Genomic DNA, 23,724 nt, shown 5'->3' with positions numbered 1-23,724 from the left:
GATATCTTGTTTTCCCCCATCTCCTGCAATCCCGCTTTGCCGCGTGGCCTGCGTGACGCTCGCGGCGGTCGATGTGGTTGAAGCGCAGTGCGAGAGATGGCGCGAGTGTTGCGCTGCTACCGGCAGGGTTACTTGGGTGCGGGAGCGGAAGGCGCTCTCTTGGGTTCGGGACAGCGAGCAGTACGGTCGTGCCATGCCGTGCGTGCGCCGACCCATGCTTCTGCGAGACCGTCTCGCATGGCCGCCTTGGAACGCGCCACCATTCGCGTGACCGTACACACGAACGACCAGGCGTTGGGATCCAGCATGGGGCGAACATTTTCGCTCGCTATCCGGTCGCGCTGAGTCGCACTTCCTAGATTTGTCGCGCGCCCATCGGCATGTTTTGTGGATAGCAACTCGGCTAGCAGGCATTGATCTATGAAAGGTGTAATAAATGCCCTTGTGATTGTTTGCACTACTGTGCTGTCGTTCCTTTGTTCCAAGAGCACGGGAGGGGCACTCCACATCTGGCTGCCCAACGTGGGACTCTTGGGGCATTGGACGATAGTTTTAACAGTTTTGCTTCGTTCGAGCCCTTTGTTTGAACCGAAGCGTAGGGCTAGCACGGATTTTAAACGCTAGCGTTGGCGGCGTGCTTTCTTGAGCGAGGCGACGGTGGCTGTAGTGTGTTTGAACATGTCAACATGCTAAGCCTTTTCAAAAGTGTTTCTTTAATGACATTCGTTGGTACGAGAGCCACGTGGTCTGCCTCCTGGGAGAGTGAGGCTCAGTGCCCGCAGAGCATTGGCAAGCCTGAAGCGAGTGAGTACGGAAGCCTCGTGGGTGGTCCGAATTTCTTATGTAAATAGCTTTTTCTATCTCTTTGACTCTGATGAAGTCGCGGCTCTGGGAGCCGGGTGGCCGCTGGCCACGGGTGCCACTACGGGCTGACTGGTATTGCGGCCTGGCACCGGGCGCTCCGACACCGTCTGGGACGGTGGGCGCCGTCAACTCGGATGCTGTGTGCACCGAGCGGAGTAGGACCACCTCACAGAGCTGACGTCTCCTCGCGGCTGCCTGTTTTGCGCTCATTTTGGGTGTTGTTTTTGGATGCCGGTTGTTGTCAGGGTAGCGATGCTTTAGGCCTAAGGCTTTACGAAGCTGCCTGTCGCACGTGGAGAGACACAACCTGGTGGACCGTGGCGTTGAGGTGTTGCAATTTGCTTCCCTCATTCTATTTAGCCTCGCACGAATTGAAATTACTCGTTCGACTCAAGGAAGCGAGCTTCATTCACATGAACTTAGCATCTGAGTAGCTGCCTGATCTTTTGCTAGCCGAGTTGAACATCGTACCACGTGGGCGATGCGCATGCAGAATTCCTCTCCCTTGCACTACTTTAGTGTTTGCAGAGTGTGTTGAGTGTACGCAGCGTGATTGGATTCACCCCTGGTTTGCCGTCACCTGCACATCGTCTGCGCTGCTGCCCCGACTACGATCGAGCCACCGGGCAATGGTGATGCTGTGGCGAGTTCGGCGCAGCGACTTCGGCGGCGGAGAAAAGAGCCGGCGGTCACCGACAGCTACTGCGGCTCTCGCCAGCAGGGCGCATCGGCGCGAGCGACGCTTGCTCGTACCGACTACTGCGTTGTCGTCTCCGGAGTCCTGGCCTGGAATTGTGACGTCGAGTCTGCAAAGCTGCTGCTGTGACCGGCGGACGCCAGCGGTGTACCCAGGGACAATGTGGGCTCGTATGTTATGGACAGCGTGTGGACATTTCCTCAGCGCGGCCACTGTTGCATGTACTATCTTGTTCGCGAAGCATGCGTTGATGTTAGAGCATGTGACATGTTTCGCCGGAATATGTAGTGATTTAAGGTTGGGGGGGTGTGGGGATGCGCAACTCACGCGCGTCCCCAGATATCTTGTTTTCCCCTATCTCCTGCAATCCCGCTTCGCCGCGTGGCCTGCGTGACGCCCGCGGCGGTCGATGTGGTTGAAGCGCAGCGCGAGAGATGGCGCAAGTGTTGCGCTGCTACCGGCGGGGTTACTTGCGTGCGGGAGCGGAAGGCGCTCTCTCTTGGATTCGGGATAGCAAGCGGTACGGACGTGCCGTGCCACACGTGCGCCGACCCATGCTTCTGCGAGACCGTCTTGCGTGGCCGCCTTGGAACGTGCCACCATTTGCGTGACCGTACACGCGAACGACCAGGCGTTGGGATCCAGCATGGGGCGAACATATTCGCTTGCTATCCGGTCGCGCTGAGTCGGACTTCCTAGATTTGTCGCGCGCCCATCGGCATGTTTTGTGGATAGCGACTCGGCTAGCCGGCATTGATCTATGAAAGGTGCAATAAATGCCCTTGTGATTGTTTGCGCTACTGTGTTGTCGTTCCTTTGTCCCAAGAGCACGGAGAAGAACCCCACACATTGTACAAAAATACCATTTCTATATGCTCCGTTTTTTATGAGCATACCGCAGATGCTGGCAAGAGAAAAATTGCGATCAGGTCAATTCGAAAGAAATGCAAGCGGGATGCCTCCAACTTTGATGACCCTTGACAGCTTGCTGTGCCAATTCATGCCATGGGAACAACAATAAACTGTGTATACGTGCACTCCATTGCCCCAGCGATCTTCCCATAGAACTCAATGTATATGCATACCGCTTATAGTGCAGCCGCGTGAGATGAAGTAGCGGTTACAATACTGTTGGAAAATCGCGCAGACAGGCAAGGCAGCGAGCACACTTCTCGATGAGGTGCATCGGAGTGCAGAGTGACAAGGGTGATGTGGAGGAAGAAACGTGGAGCAATCAAACAAACAAGAAATGGAGGAAAAATTTTTTTAAAATGTGGCAGCAGCATACTGGCTCGGCAGGCATTTGGGTGTTGCCTATGTGATGGAGCAGTCCTTTGCTCCAGCCGCTTGTCAGCTATGCACGGTCTTCATAGAATGCCTGTGCATTGTCACTCTTTGGCTTTTCAGTCTGTGCGCAGAATATGAAAGAGTGCCTTCTATCACATCATAAGTAACTATACTTACTTTAATGCAGACCACTATCTACGCTAATCTGTCTTCACACTACACTAATCCATTGTCTACACTAATCCATCTTGACCATCATTGTGCACACACATGTATAGTAGCACAGCAGGCCTCGAAGCATTTTGTGATTGTGCTGGTGAAGCGCTGCAAGCCTTTGATTTCATAAAAAGACTATCACTGTACAAAAGCGGGTGCTTTTAAACAACAGCAACAAAGAAACAAGAGAAGAAATACCTTTTTTTTGTATCCTGGCACCCAGCAGCGGCCATTGCACAGAACGACCATTGTACGAAATCAGAGATGCTGATAAGCTGATCGACCACTGAGGTCTTATTATGTAACAATCCATTCCATTTTCTTTTATTTTTGTCATTCATTGCCACAGCTTTGCCTGAGCCAGTGGCAAAGGGAGAAAAAGAATGAAAGCAGATATGAATTGTTATAAAATATGATCCCAAAATGGCAGAAAAACCCTTGACTGCACATGTAGAGCAGTTTATTGTAAAACAAAAAAAAATTAAATTATGGGATTTTACGTGCCAAAACCACTTTCTGATTATGAGGCACGCCGTAGTAGAGGACTCCGCAAATTTCGACCACCTGGGGTTCTTTAACGTGCACCTAAATCTAAGTACACGGGTGTTTTCGCATTTCGCCCGCATCGAAATTCGGCCCCCGTGGCCAGGATTCGATCCCGCGACCTCGTGCTCAGCAGCCCAACACCATAGCAGTTTATTGTAACTGCGGTTAGATGGCACAGTATGTACTGAAGCTAACGCAAGCAAGTTATACACTCTGCTGCATGTATTTCATTTTGGCGTAATAGTACATGACCGTTGGCTAAAGCATGGTGTGCTGTGTGCATTATGTCCAGGAGAGTGCATGCTAGTTTGGCATGTTGCGTAGTAGTCGACAGCTCGTGGGAGTTTTGAACTGCTGAAAGACGAGTTGCTAGCAGCAGCACGCGGCACTAGATTTCAACCTAGTTAGCACAAAATTGTCAGTAAACTATCATGAACTAAAAATTTTCTTTATATTCATATACAGGAACCATCTGGTCTGTTAGAATGAGGTTTTAACTACACGTGAATGTCAAGAGTAATTACAAGTTATATGTTGTAATATTTATTAGTTCTTTGTGCTGAGGTTTGACTGTACATGATTCTTTTGCCTTTCGTGCACTAACAAAGGCGACACGTCACTGTGCATGCATTTTATTACCACGTTTGGTTGCATTACTTGTTTAATCTAGAATAAATTGGAAGGGATGCCATCTGCAGAGAAACCAGACAAAAAGTGGATTTCACTGCAATGGAGTATTGTTGCTGTCTGTCATTGTTCAGGTAAAATGTGTTCTGTCCTTGTTTAGTGCTTACTGTGAAGCCATGTCAAAATTTTTTTTACTACAAATTCTACAGTCAACCCAGATCATGAGAAGGGCGTCTGTAGACGATTAAGAATTGATTGAAGCACATACAGCAGCGTATCATTATCCTAGCAAGAAAATAGAAGTATGCATAATCAGTGCGTTCTACTAGTACTCGCCCACCTATGAAGCAGAAACCGGGAGGATAACAAGGAAACTTGAGGAAAAACTAGGAATGGGCGATGAATTAGAAAATGGCGGGTGTAAGGTAAGCAATATGGCAGCATGGATAGCATGCTGGTGTAGCGTATATTCTCATTGAACATTATGAGGCAGAAGTGGAGTTGAGCAGGTTATGTAATGCATAGAGCAGATAGTACCAGTGTATGCCAGGGTAACAGAATGAGTGCCAAGGAGAGGGAAACTCAGTCAAAATGGCACAGGATCAGGTCACATTACAATTATAGACAGGAACGAGAAGGGGGGGGAACTGAGGCTCGATTTTCGTTAGTCTCAACACTATGAACCTAAGAGATAACAAAGCGCCAAGGAAAGCATAGGGAAAATTACTTGCTGTTCTTAATTTAAATTTATAACTGATAAAGGGAAATGAAAGTGGATGAAAAAACTAAAAACAACTTGGCACCAGTGTGAGCCGAACCAATGACCTAGGTAGGGTTCTGACAACACACAAGACACGGGTAAATGGAGATCTTTGGGCCTTTGTTTTGCAGTGGGTTGTGATTCCAGACCAAAATGCATGCATATTTAGTCAGGGACCGAGAGTGAAACTTTATACATAGTGAAGCATTAATTTGCATAACGTGATTATGTTGCAACGAGGGTTTACTGTATTTTGCCGTGGTATATGAGGTGCTTATTAGAGTGAGACTATGTGTGAAGTGTATGCGCCTGCATTTTTCTTTCCAGTTGGGTCACGTTCGGCGAGTGAAGGAGGAGAAGCTGCACGCCCAGCTCCAGGAGCTGCACAGGCACCGTTTCTGATGCGAACAAAGACGTCCACGTCAGCTGACCTTCTGGGTGTGCATTGTCGTCATGCTGCACATGCGACACTCATCAGTGTACATACTATATGTGGGCTCCTGGGAGGCCTGTCTTTGCACTCAGTGGACGAGAAGAGCGGCCTTTTTTTATATCAAGCAAATTAAAACTCGTGTACATATACTTAGACAAATAATCCTTATTTATAAATGCAAAGCAGCGGCTAATGACAGAAGACGATGCTGTGAAATATGAAGAGGAAGTGCCCCAGGTGTTTTACCTAGAGAAGTGAACCGTACAGCTTTTTCTTTTTTTTTTTACAACTCTCTGGCAAACAATAAAACAAATGCTGTTTTGCAGTTTGGTTGGAAGTACCATTAGTGATAAGGGAATTTGTTGTTCTACTTATTGTATGCTAACAGGTAAGTCACAGTGCCTAATACTGTGTTTCCAGTGTTATGAGCTATAGGGACATGTCAGTAAATATTGAGACTTTATGGTTCTGTAGAGACAGGAATTCCATTCCAACTTATGGAACTTTTTTGTTTTTACCATTGCTCCATCTCTAATAATTTGTAATGTAATGGTGTGCGAGGACACCACCCTGGGTCACATCTTTCGTTGCCCCAAGTGCATGCATCACATTTCAGTGGAATAGTTTTCCATGCTGGTCACTTCAGGTAAGCACTCCTAAGTCATGGAAAAGGCTGATTGGTGCAACAGGGGTGCACATATCACACACATTGGAGCACACTGTGCTATTTGGTTGTCTGCTTTACTTGCGTGCATGTGACTATTAGTGTGCTGTTAGAAATACTCGTGAGGGAGGCAGTTTATTGGAACAGCTATTTTTCATTGCCATTTTATACTTAGCCACAAACAGTAAAAACTGCCTGGCAGCTGTGGATGCTCTGTTTGCTGCAGGTCTTGGCAAGTTTTACTGTAGATGGTGGTGCTGACATCTATACTCCAGTTCAGTAATCCCTTGCAGCAGAACCAAAGCAGCAAGGCCCTGTGAGCACAGATTCTTGCGCAGCAAGATGTGCTATAGTTCGGGACTTTTTACTTCACTAAATTGCCTTGACAAGCGGTCCCATCGACAGGTGTTTATGTACTTAGAATCTTATCTACAAGTCGCAGCTGCAGCTTCTTGCATGATTTTGGTTCCTTTTTTAATAAAATATTTATTGAGGTTCTATGATACTGGAAATACAGTGCTCCACTTGTTCGAGTGACAATGTACAAAGAACAAAAGAAATCTGTGCAACACTGCTGTGTAAACATTAATGTGCATTTAAAAGTACAAACAGTTAATTGCTTTGCCACTGGATCAATTAATATGTGTAGTCAACACAGCCACAGCACCGCGGAGAGCTTCCTCCCGGGTAGTGCTTCATCCTTTGCAAAAATGGCTCCCGGAGACTCTCCTATGCTGTATTGTTCCAAGCTGCTCTTTTACACGAAAGGAACAAAGCAGCTGGTGAGAACATGCTTTGAACAATGCGGAAGGAGTATGGTAAGGGTAGAAGCACAAACTTTGTAATTAAAGAGCAGTTGCACTTACGAATGCCAGTGACCGCACACCTGTACAAGTGGATGTTACGAGAGGGATCGAGGGATGGTGCCACCACGCCATGTGTTACACGCTGGCCGAGCACTCCTGAATCCTTTGCTTCCTTTGTCTCCATAACCATCCTTCTCGGTGACGGCAAGTGCTTAGGTTCACTAGTGAGGAGCGAGCCCAGATACCCTGCAGCAGCTGTGCACGTTCACAAGCCAAGTGCAAACAGAGTCATCCAGCGGTCCCTCATCACGTAAAGTTTGGCATTTACACTTCATGCATGCACAGCTACACACGTTCACAAAGAAAGTCAGTGGCGGAATAGCTGTGCCAAACTGTGCCGAGGGCAATCCTTTGCACCATCCTATGCAAAAACTGCATTTTAGCAGGAAATTGGGCCGAGCCTGTGCCAAAGCATGCATAGAAGCAAAACCCATCTTCTGTCGATGCTACGCAGCTAGCAAAACTGTAACAACTGCCCTGTGTCATCACCTCCCTCCATCCTGTCTGAGGCGGTTTTATTCACAATGTCTCACCGACTGGCCTACAACTTTACCCTGCTAAAAAATGCTGTAATCAAAACAGACAGCACGCTATCATCATCATCATAGAAAGAAGCAGAGGCCCGTTCGTAGGACTGGGGAACTCTATGGGCCCATCCGAGTTGTCGGGTTCGTCATTCGAGCATTTTTCTTTGACGGACGTATAATGTAGTGCCACTGTACTGTCTTGCTGGCACATTCTTTTGATGTTCACTGAACCCGCGTGGTAGTGCGGAGTTTGCCAAAGGAGGGCGTCACATTTTGGGATTAAAGGTAAACTATTTTGATGTCTATGGGTGATAGTGGGGCTTTGTAAAAGAGCCGCTGCGTTGAGTTTGTGTCGCTGCAGTCGCCAACACAAACGCAAAACCATATTTGCGGGTCGCGCATGTGCAGTGGCGCTGACGCTATTTGCGGCCACAAAACCTCTGTGGCCCCTATTCGAAAATTTCCTAATGTACACCCGGCCACAAAAGTTTATAAACGAGATATCAGGAAACGTTTAATTCCGAAGCAGCGCCTGTAGTAGTAGCCAGTAAAATTGTATTCGGCAATGTTGATAGCATATTCTAGTCAAGGACCAAAATGTTAATACCAGGCTATGTTGCAAGGTTGTGAAGATATTCAGCTTTTTCTCGGGCTTCATGGTCCGTAATATTTTGTGGCCACAGGTGTGCATGGCGTGACATGAGTATATTGCATGATGTCGTGTTCTTTGCAGGCGTGCGCAATCAATACGTGTTGCGGTGAGCCTTTGCCCACAAGCCATTACTGTCACAATGTGTTGCATCCTGGGTTAATAAACATGCGTTTGTTGACGATCTCTCTCTGGTGCTTTATCTGCGCCGTGTCGACAAACCTGGTCGTTGCGCCCTTTGTGCGTCGTGGTGTGGAGGAGCGTCGCCTCCTTTTCTGACTGCACTTGCAGGGTAAGCCTCGCATAAACCAGTCTCCACAAGATATCGACTATATTAGATAATATTTGCATTATATATGGTAAGCACACGTGCGTTGGACCCTGCATCAAAATTAACTGCTTGCTGCTGCACTAAATCGGCTTTTTGCCTGTGCCAGGACCTGAAAAAGGTCAAATGGCTGTTCCACCACTGGTATGTGTAAACAGAAATGCCCAGCGTTCGGTTTTCATGTAGTGCTAGGCCGATAACTGCCAGCAATGCTTATGTAGAAAGCTATCATTGGACTGTCCATTTGTCCACCACTGTGAAGTGCATGCCTCTGGTGTGTACCATGAGTACATATGTCACCACACAAATATCTTGCCATCACAAACTGCTGCTTCGCTGGTTCAGAAAGTGAAATTTACACCACTCCTATCGCTGCATCTGATCTCGTGGCACAGTTGCCCAGTGTTCGTAGACGCAATGGACATGAGAAAATAGGAAGAAAAAATTATGCAGATATCCCATGCACTGTGGGAATCTATATAAGCGAAGCTTTCTGTGCTCTTTGCGTTGACTGACAATAATTGGCAGTGAGGTGGATGGCAAACATTTAAGTTCTTCAGCGTTCAGTGCAATACAAGAATTGCGAGTTGATGCTAAACATTACCTTGCGTGCACCACTTGCGTTTGTCTACGTAGTACAGGGAACACACGGCGAGACATGTTTGCTTGAGGCATTGTTGTGCACCATTTTTCATAGCCTGCAAGAAGGTTAGCACTGTAACTGCCTCACATGGCGCCTTGCATCTTGGCAGAAGTGCTAAACTTCTTCCACGATGATCCCTTACCTGCCAAATTGAAAATCTGATTATGAAAGACGTGATAAAGGGTAGTTCCACGTGGCCATATTAATTTTGGCCACGTGGGACTATTCAACGTGTATATAAATCTAAGTACACGAGTGGTTTTGCACTTCGCCCATTGTAATTCGGCTGCCGGATCATGATTGAACCCACGACCTCAAGTAATGCCATGGCCACAAAGCTACTGCAGCAGGTACAGAAGTATTCATTTCATGGGCGGCTAGCTTCCATAGTGTCATCCAGATGCTGCGGTGCTTTACGCGGCTTTGCGTCTGCGCGCCCTGCGTCAATGTCAGCTTGACAAACTTGCATGGTTTATTTTTCAGAAATAGCAGAAACGTAACATACCTTGAATTTGAATAAATCCAATTTGTCTGCAACTGCTGCTGTGTCTAGTAGCATTTCCTTGCTTTCTTGCATCAGATTTTCTCTCTTTACCTCCTCTCTGGACTGTAGCATGTTGGTACAAAGATAAGCACTGCAGCTTCTGCAATGCTTTTTTTTGGGGTGCTGACACAACCGTAGCAGTTGAGACGGTATTGTGGCAACACTCGGGGAGCTCCAGATGGCATTGTGGTGACGTAATGAAAAGGCTTAAATGAGTTTCATGTGTCGCCTTCACCCTCTACCGCACTTCTGCCATGTATATGCATGCTGTTACAATCGGCCAGTGGGGGTAGTGACCTTCTAGACTCTCTCGCCCCACTGACGAATTGCTTTGGGAAGCTGGCAATGCATCCGCCTTGGACAGGCCTGCGGCACCAGCAAGGCGAGACACGTTTGACGGACCAAGTATTGTTTGTTTGTTCACTGCCGCCTTCACGGACCAATGGGAGCAAGAAAACTCCAGGAAAAGGGTGTTCTAAGACATTCCCTCACAGACTCCGGCAACCGCCATGGTCATTCGACATACGCGCCAGCTTGAGTCAAGCGTGGCAATCCCAGTCTACAAAGCTCCTCTCCTTTCAGAGTGTTCAGTGAAAAAAGGTGCGGGAGTGATTGTGTGAACCCTCGCCCTCAACGCGGGTCCTTCGACAATTTTGGACGCTTCGATTGGATGAAGGGGGGCAGCAGTTTTCCCTGGTCTAGGGATCTAGGGACAACAGAGGGGGTTTAAGCAAACTTTTCTGCCTCCTCGGTGTGCTTCACTTCAGTCATGCTAGACTGATGAGATGTAGCATTCTCTACTCTTCATGTAGATGTTGTAAACAAACCCAGTACTCCTCGTTCTCAATGAGAACACGACACATTCCTTGCTACAACAACATTCTTAGCGTGGACGAGTTGGATGACGGCATGGGCCAGTTACCCCTTTTGACATGCCCGACCCGAACTCTTACAATGCTGTAAGCCACAGCCCGATGTGCCGTGCCAGACAGCAACAGTGTAAAAGTCGAAGGAAGAGGCAAATAAAGCTTCGTTCTGAAAATGCATGACTTTTGCTGTGGCATTTTTCTTAGTGCCAGCAGACACAAGTGTTTATTGCCTTCCTGAAAACTCGTGGGCTTCCCAAGTGAGCAGACAAGGTGCAGAGGGATGCATTTAAGAATGCGCTTGCTCTCCTGATTTAACAAAAAAATTTGTAGCTTCCGCAGTGCTGTGAGGAACTACTGAAATGGAGTATAGGCAAAAAAGCGGTAGCAAATCTGGCACTATTCATGGACTTCTGAAGGTACAGCCTGCCTGTGTTGTGCAACACCAATAGAATGAACCTTTGCACACTCTGACGTATACAAGAAAAAGTTCTACATGCATTCCTTGGCCTTCCTAACGTGCACATCCATAGCAGCCACTATCACCTAGCGTGTCAACACCCAATATCAACAAATATTGCAGCAAACACAACACACACACGAATGTCACACACCTCTTTACAATATTGCTTGCTTCACAACCCCTAACCTGCATGAGGGTTTCAACTGTATCCATGCTGCTCATCATACCTCAAACTATGTGCTTGCAGTGTGGCCATTGTGGTCCCTACATTAACCTTATGTATGCCTTACCATTTTAAGCATCAAGAAGGAGCCACAAATGTCATCAGTAGCTTAGAAATGGGCATTAGTGTTACTATTTACACGAACTGATTGGTTCAAAAATTGTGTTTATCAATTTTTTGCTGTATACTTGCTTATTTTGATGTAGTTCAACAGCAACAACTATAAGCCACATGAAAGTGCCAGTTGGGGAAGGATGCAGCTTGCTACGAGCTGCCAGAAGTCCGGATTTCAATGCCAATGTATCGCCTTTATTGAACTTCATTTCAAAAAATAACAAAACGCACTTGTCCTCACATCTTCTCCACAGTCCTGATACCAAGGATAAAGAAACCCTTGGTCATAATGGCTGCTGTTGCCTCGCAGAGTAGCAGGCGTCCCTTGTTAATGTTTAAAACCTTCCCTGCATAGAGAATGTGCTCAAAGTTAAGAAAAGGAAATGCTTCAGCGTCATGTCGGGACTCGCTGAACAGAATAGTCGCAATTTTCTTGTTTCACAAGTTCACTAGCACTATTTGAACTAGTTTCCAGCATGCAGTAGAACACAGAATGGCATCATATCCTGGCATCTTGGGTGGTGTTCAACACTACACGTGACACCAGCACACCTTTCAATAGACAAAGGAAAGTCTTGTGTTAGGCAACATTTCACAGCATGCTCATGTTTTCAACTGTCTGTTGTGCCACATTAATGAACTACCACCGAGTTGCACAATTCAATGTGGCAAACTGCTGGGAGACTGGAACAGTGTGATGACAACCCACCGCATACAGCACTTTTTCATTTTTTCTGTTGCACCTGCACAATAGTCACTAATAGCCAGAATAAGCAGTCAGGTGCAACTTTTATGCTTCAGTAAAAGAAATCCACGGCACTGTAGACTGACACTTGCCTGTCACACGATCCTTCTCAATGCAGTAGCAGTTGTCATAGAACTCCGAGAATGTCTGTGACAGATCAAACAGGTAGTCGCACAGTGGGTGCAGGTACAGCTCTTCAAGCATCGTGGCCAACACTTCGGGGAAGCGTAGCAGTGCCTTTGCCAGTTTGCGCTCTTTGGGGTGTTCAACAGGCACAGTCACATCTTCATTCCTCAGCGCATCCAAGGACAAACCAACATTGCGTGCTATTGACCTGCAGAGTGATGCGACACGCATGAGGCAATTTGGAACCTTTTGTGCTTACATTAATTTTGCACTCAAAAACTACAGTTGTGTTACAAGTATTTCAGTAGTAGGGAGGAATCAAAAATAAATCACAAGGACGTTACTGTGTTGCGCACAATCTAGCTGGTGCAGTGAAGGGTTGGAGAAAATAAGCCAAATCTGGCTGATCAGCCTCTACCATGACGGCAGCAGCTTCCATGTTTCAGCAATGCAAGATGCATTAATATTAGCACTGTGTCACTGAAGCAAATTATGAAAATGAAACAGTGAGACATTGGCTCAGCCTTGTAGACATAAGCCATTGGTACAGGCCTTGTTGACTCGATGCCAACATGGGATGCCTTTGTTTTTCTGACAATGGTGTAGATGTCTTGGAGAACACTACTGATGAGGCTAAGTATTGTTGTAGGGGTGCAACAACTTCAGGAAAATAGGCCTCCAGTGGCAAGGATGACCAAGTAACGAGCAAACCTACAACCCTGTCCACCAATGGCTAAGGGCTTCACCTACAACCATGCCAACAGCTTCATGAAGTTTGAGTATCCGATTAATCTGGTTTACACATCTTGCACATACTTAAGTCACTGATTTCTGCCAGTAAGTGCAGTGCGCATCATTTTTGGAAATAAAGTGTCTTGTCTGCACCTTGTTCAGTTCTTTATAGTTCTTTTGAAGGAATGTTCAATTATATAACAAACCTCTGATAGGAAGTCTACAGCAAACAGATTCTGTGCAATGAAGGTGTTCATTGTAACCAGGCTTGCCTACGAGATTTCAAATTACCGAGTAGTATAATCTTACATGAACAAGAGAAAAAGAAATGGTGCTATTCATGTGTGGCATGGGTTGGGAAGGGGTAGAGTTAATTCATCTCACAGCAGTAGGTCTCTCCCATAAAAGATGAACATAATAGTGACCAGTGCTACTAATGAGCACAAGCACAAAGCCACATGGTAAGTGCAGGCAACTCAGTTTATCAGTTCTGATGCAGTGAACAGCATCACTTCGGGGGTACGACAGCCATCATGGAGAGAAGGAGAGGTGAGTGAACCCACATCATAATTCTGTTGAACTACACTAAAACTATGAACGAAATAGACATCTACCTGCAGTAGCACATAGTCTTGGAATGGCAAGCATGTCCCCTCCCTACCTTGGATATTGTAGCATATTAGTACACTAAAAACTGAGGATCCTATTTGTGGACCATATGATGCATTCTACAGAGTATTAAGACTACCACAACACTGCACTATTTTACTCTGCAATCTTTCCACAGGGAACCACTGTACTAAAACAACAGGCATTGGATGACATAATCGATCCTGGATGTACTAAATTCGGATATATCGTATTATTGTCTATATTGAACAGTTGCAAAATCCCTCTGAAAATCCCATGCAAAAGTGGTGTACTACGCACACATTGAACTCTTGCTTACTGCCACATTCACTATATAGAATGCACCGCATCTCTGAAAGTGCGCTACTCCTACCGACTGTGCAATCACTTCGATCGTGTCGTCGGAAATGTTTATTAGAGAGTTTTAGCAGTGTCATATCACCGTACGGTAAGTGTGATATACGATACACTATTATCATTCCGTATTAACCTACCGTGATGACCTAAGATGTTTTCGTTACGCTTGCGGCTCGATGCGTACGATAACGTGATAATGATGTTAGTGGCTAACATTCAGGAGGAGGAGGAGATTTTTATGAAGAGAAAGGAGGGGAGGTAGGTCTGGAGAGCATGTCTCTAGCCTGCTACTCCTCACTGGGGAAAGGGGAAGTAGGAATATAGGGAAAGGTAGGTAGGTGGCAGGTGATTATATTACGGTACAATGAGCTACTATATAAACATTGTCCAATACGCGGATGCGCACTGTAGACACAATACAGGCAAAAAAAGGTACTACGTAAAGACATTTCGCACTGTCTGCACATCTCACAGGTTCTAGAGGCGATTGTCTAAACCAGTCTCACATAGAAAGTACAAGAGTGACTTTATGGCACGTTTGGCGTGGTCAACTCTTCTCCACGTGCCTAAAATCTTTTCTTCTGAAAAGGGGCAGGAGTCCAAGCAGTCAACACTAAACTTAAGTGTTCTTCATTCAGCTGTATATTGAGGGCACACACAAATTACATGAGCTATTGATTCGGGAGTGTGACAGAGGCTACAGTCAGAGTCCCGTGCTTGTCCAATCTTGTGAAGGTATCGGTTAGTGTATGCTACACCCAGCCATAATTGATGGATGAGTGTTTCCTGGCCTCTCCGCAACCGAACTGGAAGTCGGAATCGTAAACCAGCGTCAAGTCTATAGAGGTGCTCTTGCTGATGTTTGGGGTTGTCCCATTGTCACACCATAGAGGTTTTGATGAAGTTATGGAGCAAGGCATTGATGTCATACCGGAAAAATGAATTTCTATAATGTTTCCGTCAGTGTGCACCTTTCTTGCTTCCGCATCAGCCTGTTCATTTTCAGCTATTCCGCAATGACTAGGAATCCACTGCAGCACGATGGTATGCCCGGATTGAGACGCCGCAGCAAGCAGATACCATAAACCAGAGGACTACATGCGGTTCTGTGATTCATATAATTGCTGACGAGTTGCAGTGCTGGTTTTGAGTCACAGAACACTGTCCACTTCTCGAGGCTTTGTTGCAGTATGCAGCGAATTGCTTCTCGAACTCCGGTCAACTCAGCTGCTGTAGACGACGTTCTGTGTGCTATCTTGAACTGTTGTGCGATGCCTATTCCAGGTACTATGTAAGCCGCCGTGGAAGAGGTCTGTGTCACAAAACCATCTGCAAAAACATGTTCAGTATATCCATGCATGTAAGCAGTGTAGGATAATGTGAAATGCTTGAGCCCCGCAGGAGGCGTTCTCGACTATTTTGTTATTCTGGGGATTGAGAGTCTCACCGTTGGATGTGCCATCGTCCAGAGTGGAACTTCTGGTATGTCATGTGTTTCGAAGTTCGACGGCAATAAGTCTTGCTGCGACAACACGGCTTCTGATTAGGCGGACACAGGCCGTACGCTTGTGACGTTCGTGAGTGGATGATTCCTGTGTCTAGTCAGTAGCCTTAGATGCACTCGCAATGGCTCATGTTGCAGATAAACTCGAGCTGGGCACGTGCATGCCTCTTCAATAGTGCCTCAAGTAGACGCACATCGTGGTAGCCCTAGGCAAATTCTCAGTGCGCGAGCCTGAGCACTTTCATGTGTGCGTACAGCAGTTGTACTAACCCGAGAAAGTACAGGCACACTGTAGCGGAGGTAGCCAACAAAAAGTGCCTGGTAGAGCTGCAGAAGAGATGATCTGGATGGCCCCAACGATTTTCCAGACATATGACGAATGATTTGAGCAAACCTGTCCAGCTTTTTTCTTAATGCAGAGATGTGCTTCGACCAAGATAAGTCACGGTTGATGATTATTACGAGAAACTTGTAGTGGGTTACCGAAGGTATAATCTTCCCATCAATCATAACGGGGTAGCAGGCCATTGACCTCCGTGTAAATGCCATGGTTACGCTTTTTCTCGGTGAGGGCTGCAGTCCTAGATTGTTTAGGTATGTCGACGTTATTGACACCGCACTCTGCAGCTTCATTTGCACTTGCAAGCGCATTAAGCTCATGGTCCATATACAGATGTCATCTGCGTACACAGAGACCGAGACTGTGCCTGCGAGTTCTTTGACGAGTCCAACGAGAACAACATTATAGAGTTCTAGTTTAGGGGACGCAAGGCGTTGGTGCCCCTAGCACTTGGGTGCGTTTGTGTTTGGGTACACAAGCAGAAACACATTATATGTTAGTGGCCCCAAACGCAAGCTGCACTGAGGTCGCATGCACTCGCAGCACCATCAGCGTCTGACCATTGCTGCATTATCATTTCTTTAAAGTATGAAATCAAGCACATGAAGTAAAGTACATTAAACTATTTTTATTAAAAGGAGTTAATATATTTAAAAACAATGTCTGTCAACACTAGGCAAAAGATTTATAAGATTATCAACACACCTACGTTATGATTGAGGCCGAGCCGAAGCAATCCAAACATACGTTTGGTAAACTGCAGTTAGGCGTCTTGTGCAGCATAATCCGTTGTAGCCTGTTTTCTGTTTATTTAGAGCCTCCTGCAAATTTTGACATGCCGCCATTGCGTCGACAGTGTGCCTGTGTGCTCTGCGACCAGCTTCTTTAACAAATCTGCCGTGAAATGCACACATGCACACGTCCTCGCCGGTGCAGCCATGTTCTTCATTTGTGTGGTGGGACGGGCGGCTTCTATCGGCTGGTCTCACTTCTCGTAAGTTCTCGTACACCACGAGAGTCACGTGGGTAACATGACCTCTTAGGGGCAGCTATGTTTTCGGCCACCCCAACCCCAACAACCCAAGGACGCAAGTAGACGTAGCGGCCTGCGCATCTGCAGTATCGTTGCCCCTACTTCTTGCGTATGCAAGCCACTTGCGTCCCCTAAACTAAAACTCTCTATTAAATAAAGTTGGGCTCAGTACACCTCCTTGAGGCACCCCACGATAGACGGGATGCTTCCTTGTTTCGCCGTCTAGAGTTATCATGAATATTGTTCTCTCTTGAAGATAGCTGGCTATCCACTGATGCATACGACCACCGATGCCATGTTCTTCAAGGGTATTTAAAATTGCATCATGTAGAACATTGTCAAAAGCACCCTTGATATCAAGACAGCAGCCATCAATCGACGGCTACGTTTTTGATGTTCAGTAGTTGTTAACTAAGTCAATGGTGCTGTCGATTGACGACCAACCCTTTCGGAAATCTATCATCACGTCTGGATATATATTATGCTTCTCCAAAACCACTCCAGGTGCGTCAAGACCATGCGTTCCATGGTTTTTCCTATGCAGCTGGCAAGAGCCACAGGTATGTAGGAAAGCATAGCATGGGGTGTCTTGCCTGGTTTCAATAATGCCACAATCTTGCTTGTCTTCCAAGTGCAGGCACAGTTCCCGAGGATCAAAAGAGATTGTATAAAGCCAGAAGCTCTTCAGTCGCTCGAGGGCCTAAATGACGCAAGGTAGAATAGGTAATGCCATCTGGCCCAGGCGCACTTGAGTGTCTTGAAGAGGCAATCACTGCACCTAGCTCTTGCAGCGTGAATGGGAAGACGATCGTCCATTGTTGGAGGAGCGCACCTGAGTAGTGAAGTTACCGTGTTGTAGATCCGGAGAGGTACATGCAGAAATTTTCTGTGATTTCCTTCTCACTGCTCGTGTGGATGATGGCCAAAGCTCGGAAGGGACATAGTTGTTGTGGAGTAGATGGTAGGGTTAGGGCTTGTACAACATGCCATGTCGTAGATAACAGTTTCCTTGGGTCCAGGCTGGTGCAAAAGGACCTCCAACGTTGTCACATTCAGGCCTTACGGAATACTGTGGGTCTGTTCGATTCACTTGCACCGTTGTGAACCAATTCACGGCGTTTCACGAGAAATTAAGAAATTGTGCAGCTAGATTTCCGAGGTGCAGGCCCAGCGAGACACTCGAAACGAATGCAAAGGTGCAGACACGGTGCAGGTGGTATGTTGTCAGATTAATGTGCACAGAATGCGTAAGTTTGAGAGGTCCTGAACTGCAAGTATGATAGGCTTCTGGGGCATAAATACACAGCACAGTTGTGTAGCTACATCAGACGTGCGTGAGCAAAATTTGAATGGTGCTCGATCCCATGTGCTGCGTCCGCTGCGCTGCTGCTTCGCACCTGTGCGCCTGCACCAAGTCAGCACTGAAATTAGAGTGGGCGCAGAAAAATCAAGGACCAGCCCTGCACCTTTTGAAATGAATGTTGTGGTTCAGCGGGCACCACTGCTGCACTGCTGAAACAAATGGGAGGGTGCAACACCTTGTGAACTGATTCAAGTGGTGCAAGCAAATTGAACGTATCCTATGCTTAAGAATGTGCTGAGCGTGAAATACTCACTTTGGCAAACACTAGAAAGCTTTAGATTGTCCACACACACATTATTCTTTACAGAAATGTCGGATTCCGGCAAACGTAGATGCCAGTCACACGGTCAGTAGCAACATTTTGTGGCACTTCGTCCTACAACACGTGAAACCCTTTGTTGTTTTTTTTGTTACATTGGTCTTTGTCTAATCAATATATAAAGAAAGGACCACTTGTAAATTGCACCACTTCTGACACTTTACACTAGCAGATAAGTAGAATATAGTCAGCTATTGCAATAAAATCTCTGAGTAACTAGATGGCACCACCAACCCGAAATTTCTTTCTTTTCTTGCCATGTTTCGCATTCTTCTTTTTGATGATTTTAGCCTTTCTTTATATTTTTTTTTCTAATTTGGCTTGAGTATATTACTCGTCTGTTACGAAGGGCATGGCCACAAGTTCAGTTCAGCTCAAGTTACCTTCTGGTTAGAAGAGCTGTCATACTTGCTGCCACTTTGCTGTGTCGCAGAAGGTGAATTAAGCAGGAGCATTGGCTCCTTTACTAGATGCCTGCCGCATGAGCATAAAACCTGTTGCCAGACCCTCTCCCATTTGTCCTCTCCACTAGCCACCAATCCTCCACCAATCCTCCAATCACCTCTTACTAATGCCTATTGCGGACATGCTAACTTTTCCACTGCTCTCGCTGAACCCAAGGGCTTCAAGGAGGCCAGTGGTGCCTAAATCGACCGTTGGGTAGACGTCTTCACATTCTAATAAAACATGCTCCATAGTTTCCCTAGCTTTACTGCAGCAAGCACATGCTTCTTCTTCCATCTTATATCTCGCTTTATAGGTGCGTGTTCTAAGGCATCCCGATCTCGCTTCGAAAAGTAATGAGCTTCCCTTTGAGTTATCACAAATGGTTTCTTTCCTCATTTCGCTTTTTCCTCTTAAGTAGTTACTCATGGCAGGTTGCTATTCCATTGTCGCCACCCATGAGATTATTTCGGTCTCTCTGACTTTCCGCTTGACCTTCTCTGTTGCTGTGTTGCCCACCCTACAGGCCACATACTTGCTGGTAAGCTTCCTAGTTCTTTTCCTCCACTGTGAATCAATGTTTTTCCTGTACAGATACCTCAACACTCTCCCAGCTCATTTACTTTCTTCCATATTCCTCAGTCGTTCTTCATAATAAATTTTACTGTGAGCTCCCCTCACTTCAAAACTTGTCCAGCCCATATCCCCCTGCACAGCTTCATTTGTAGTCTTCCCGTGAGCGCCCAATGAGAGGCATCCCACTCGCCTTTGGTTGCCATTGAGTCCTGATTGTACCCCTGATTTCAAGCAAACAACTGCATTTCCAAAAGTAAGTCCTGGAACCATTACACCTTTCCACATACCTTGGAGCATCTCGTACCTATTGTATTCCCATAGCGCTCGGAGCTTCCATTATGGCTGCATTTCTCTTCCCCTTGACTGTTATTGTTTTTTCTTGTATTTCTACATATCTATTGCCTTCGTTTACCAAGGTACTTATATTCTTTTACCCGAGGTATTTCCTGGCCCTGTATTGCCACTGCCTGTTCACTGTTTTCATTGAATACCCTAACACCTGATTTTCTAATTATAAATTTCAAACCTAAATTCTCACCTTCCTGTCTACAGATATTAGCCAGACATTGCAAATCACTTTTCTTGTTAGCTAGCAACACAATGTCATCTACATAAAATAAACCTGGAAGCTGCTGCTCTACTACTGTACCCGCCTGTCTGTATGAGAGATTAAACCCGATATTACTTCCTTCTAGCGCCCTCTCCATCCTCACCATGTACATCACAAACAGCAGCGGGGATAAAGGGCACCCCTGCCTCAGTCCCTGGTTGATATCAACTTTCTCCTCGCTCCTCATCCCTTCCCATTCAACCAAACGGTATTTTCTAGGTAAAGCTTGTGGGGATGCGCGACTCTCGCGCGTCCCCTGATATGTTTTTACCGCATGGCGCGTCTCCTGTAATCCGGCTTCGCCGCGTGGCCTGCGTGATGCCCGCGGCGGTTGATGTAGTTGGGGCGCAGTGCGAGAGATGGCGAGAGTGTTGTGTTGCTAACGCCACCTCGCGGCAGGGTGACTTGGGGGCGCAGGGGACAACGGGCTGTCGCTTCCCCGGCGGGTCAGCGAACGGCGTGGACATCCCGCGTGCCGCCGACCCATGCTTCTGCGAGACCGCCTCACGTGGCCGCCTTGGAATGCGCCACCATTCGCGTGACAGTACGCGCGAACGACCAGGCGTTGGGATCCAGCATGGGGCGAACATTTTTGCTCGCTATCCGGTCGCACTGAGTCGGACTTCCTAGATTTGTCGCGCGCCCATCGGCATGTTTTGTGGATAGCAACTCGGCTAGCAGGCATTGATCTATGAAAGGTGCAATAAATGCCCTTGTGATTGTTTGCACTACTGTGTTGTCGTTCCTTTGTCCCAAGAGTACGGAGGTGAGATCCCCCACATCTGGCTGCCCAACGTGGGACTCTTGGGGCATCGGACGATAGATTTAACAGTTTTGCTTCGTTCGAGACCTTTGTTTGAACCGAAGCGTAGGCCTAGCGTGAATTTTGATCGCTAGCGTCGGCGGCGTGCTTTCTTGAGCGAGGTGACGGTGGCTGTAGTGTGTTTGAACATGTCAACATGCTAAGCCTTTTCGCAAGTGTTTTTTTAATGACATTCGTCAGTACGAGAGCCACGTGGTCTGCATCCTGGGAGAGCGAGGCTGAGCGCCCGCGGAGCAGTGGCAAGCCTGAAGCGAGTGAGTACGGAAGCCTCGTGGGTGGTCCGAATTTCTTATGTAAATAGCTTCTTCTATCTCTTTGACTCGGAGGAAGTCACGGCTCTGGGAGCCGGGTGGCCGCGGGTGCCACTACGGGCTGACTGGTATCGCGGCCTGGCACCGGGCGCTCCGACACCGTCTGGGACGGTGGGCGCCCTCAACTCGGATGCTGTGTGCACCGAGCGGAGTAGGACCACCTCACAGAGCTGACGTCTCCTCGCGGCTGCCTGTTTTGCGCTCATTTTGGGTGTTGTTTTTGGATGCCGGTTGTTGTCAGGGTAGCGACGCTTTAGGCCTAAGGCTTTACGAAGCTGCCTGTCACACGTGGAGGGACACAACCTGGTGGACCGTGGCGTTGAGGTGTTGCAATTTGCTTCCCTCATTCTATAGCCTCGCACGAACTGAAATTACTCGTTCGACTCAAGGAAGCGAGCTTCGTTCACATGAACTTAGCATCTGAGCAGCTGCCCGATCTTTGCTACCCGAGTTGAACATCGTACCACGTGGGCGATGCGCACGCAGAATTCCTCTCCCTTGCACTACTTTAGTGTTTGCCGAGTGTGTTGAGTGTACGCAGCGTGATTGAGTCACCCCTGGTTTGCCGTCACCTGCACATCATCTGCGCTGCTGCCCCGGACTACGATCGAGCCACCCCGGGCGATGGTGATGCTGTGGCCAGTTCGGCGCAGCGACTTCGGCGGCCTCCTGCATCCAGCTCACAACCCTCGGCGGCGAACAAAAGAGCCGGCGGTCACCGACAGCTACGGCGGCTCTTGCCAGCAGAGCGCGTCGGCGCGAGCGACGCTTGCTCGTACCGACTACTGCGTCGTCGTCTCCGGAGTCCTGGCCTGGGATCGTGCCGCCGAGTCCGCAAAGCTGCTGCTGTGACCGGCGGACGCCAGCGTTGTACCCAAGGACAATGTCGGCTCGCATGTTATGGACAGCGTGTGGACATTTCCTCGGCGCGGCCACTGTTTAATGTTCTACCTTGTTCGCGAAGCACAGTTTGAGTTAGACCGTGTCACATGTCTTGCCGGAATATGTAGTGATTTAAGGTTGGGGGGATGTGGGGATGCGCGACTCTCGCGCGTCTCCTGTAATCCGGCTTCGCCGCGTGGCCTGCATGATGCCCGCGGCGGTCGATGTGGTTGGGGCGCAGTGCGAGAGATGGCGCGAGTGTTGCGTTGCTAACGCCGCCTCACGGCAGGGTGACTTGGGGGCGCAGGGGAGAACGGGCTGTCGCTTCCCCGGCGGGTCGGCGAACGGTGTGGACATCCGGCGCGCCGCCGACCCATGCTTCTGTGAGACCGCCTCGTGTGGCCGCCTTGGAATGCGGCACCATTCGCGTGACAGTACGCGCGAACGACCAGGCATTGGGATCCAGCATGGGGCGAACATATTCGCTCGTTTTCCGGTCGCGGTGAGTCGGACTTCTAGATTTGTCGCGCGCCCATCGGCATATTTTGTGGATAGCAACTCGGCTAGCAGGCATTGATCTATGAAAGGTGCAATAAATGCCCTTGTGATTGTTTGCACTACTGTGTTGTCGTTCCTTTGTCCCAAGAGCACGGGTGTGAGAGACCCCACAAGCTCTCTCAAACGCTGTAGACTATCGTTACCTAAGCCTTCCCCTTCCAGAATCTCCCACAAATTTTTGCAGTCTACATTGTCATATGCTCCTGTAATGTCTAAAAAGGCCACATATAACAGTCTGCTTTCTACTCTTGATATTTCAATACACTGAGTAAGAACAAATAAGTTATCATCCAAACGCCTACCTATTCTGAAGCCATTCTGAAGTTCTCCCAAAATGCCATTATTCTCTGCCCATTTTTGCAGCTTTAATTTGATTGCCTGCATTGCTAACCTGTATATTATCGATGTAATGGTCAAGGCCTATACGAGTGAATTCTATCTTTCTCCCCCTTACCTTTATAAATTAAATTCATACTACTTTGTCCCCAACTGTCTGGTATTCGTCTATCTTTTAAAGTTTTTTCCACTGCTTTAACCAGGGTTTCCTTACTTTTTGGTCCTAGTTCATTTATCAGCCTAACGGGAACCTCATCTAGCCCTGTGGCTGTGCACTTAGGAATTTTCTCTTCGGCTTTCTTTCAGTTGAAATTTGTCAGCACCAGCTTTCTTTCTTAATGCGAGGGTAAATGCCTCAGGGTGTACAGGGGTACGGGATGGGGCTCTCTGGTTCTCTTTCATGCTTTTTTTTTTCTTCAAATACAGCCTCGTCATTGCCTTGGAAAGATTCAGCTGTTATTTTTCGGATGTAATTTAATGCTGCTTCCCCTTTGTTGGTTTCCATCTTCGTCTAGGATATGCTGTTGTATTGTTGACTTCCTGCCTAATAATTTTATGTGGTTCCAAAATATTCTAGGTGCGGCCTTCTTTTTCTCGCATACGTATTTCAGACAACCAACGTTCACTTTCAACTTTTATCTTTGCTTGAACCAGTATTTGAATCATATATTTTTTTCTCCCAGTATATTTCCCATTTTCTGGCTACTTCATCCTGTGC

At 47.3% G+C, this 23,724-nt stretch overlaps 2 protein-coding genes across 2 annotated transcripts in view; one reads left to right on the top strand and one right to left on the bottom strand.

Moving 5' to 3' along the window:
* LOC142578642 (vacuolar protein sorting-associated protein 37A-like) overlaps nt 1-5,755 on the top strand; it is a 43,991-nt gene extending 38,236 nt beyond the window's left edge. The window contains exon 11 of the mRNA XM_075688072.1: nt 5,325-5,755. Coding sequence (XP_075544187.1) covers nt 5,325-5,399 — 75 coding nt within the window. The 3' untranslated portion in view covers nt 5,400-5,755. The remainder of the gene's footprint in view (nt 1-5,324) is intronic.
* Nucleotides 5,756-11,490: 5,735 nt separating this feature from the next.
* ArgRS (arginine--tRNA ligase-like protein) overlaps nt 11,491-23,724 on the bottom strand; it is an 83,416-nt gene continuing 71,182 nt past the window's right edge. The window contains exons 13-14 of the mRNA XM_075688064.1: nt 12,155-12,396; nt 11,491-11,664 (exon numbers count right to left, since the gene is read on the bottom strand). Of these exons, the coding sequence (XP_075544179.1) occupies nt 11,555-11,664; nt 12,155-12,396 (352 nt within the window). The 3' untranslated portion in view covers nt 11,491-11,554. The remainder of the gene's footprint in view (nt 11,665-12,154; nt 12,397-23,724) is intronic.

Source organism: Dermacentor variabilis, chromosome 4, assembly GCF_050947875.1.
Source record: "Dermacentor variabilis isolate Ectoservices chromosome 4, ASM5094787v1, whole genome shotgun sequence".
Classification (NCBI taxonomy): domain Eukaryota; kingdom Metazoa; phylum Arthropoda; class Arachnida; order Ixodida; family Ixodidae; genus Dermacentor; species Dermacentor variabilis.
Note: the sequence above shows the minus strand (reverse complement) of the source record. Positions and strands in the feature narration are given on the sequence as shown.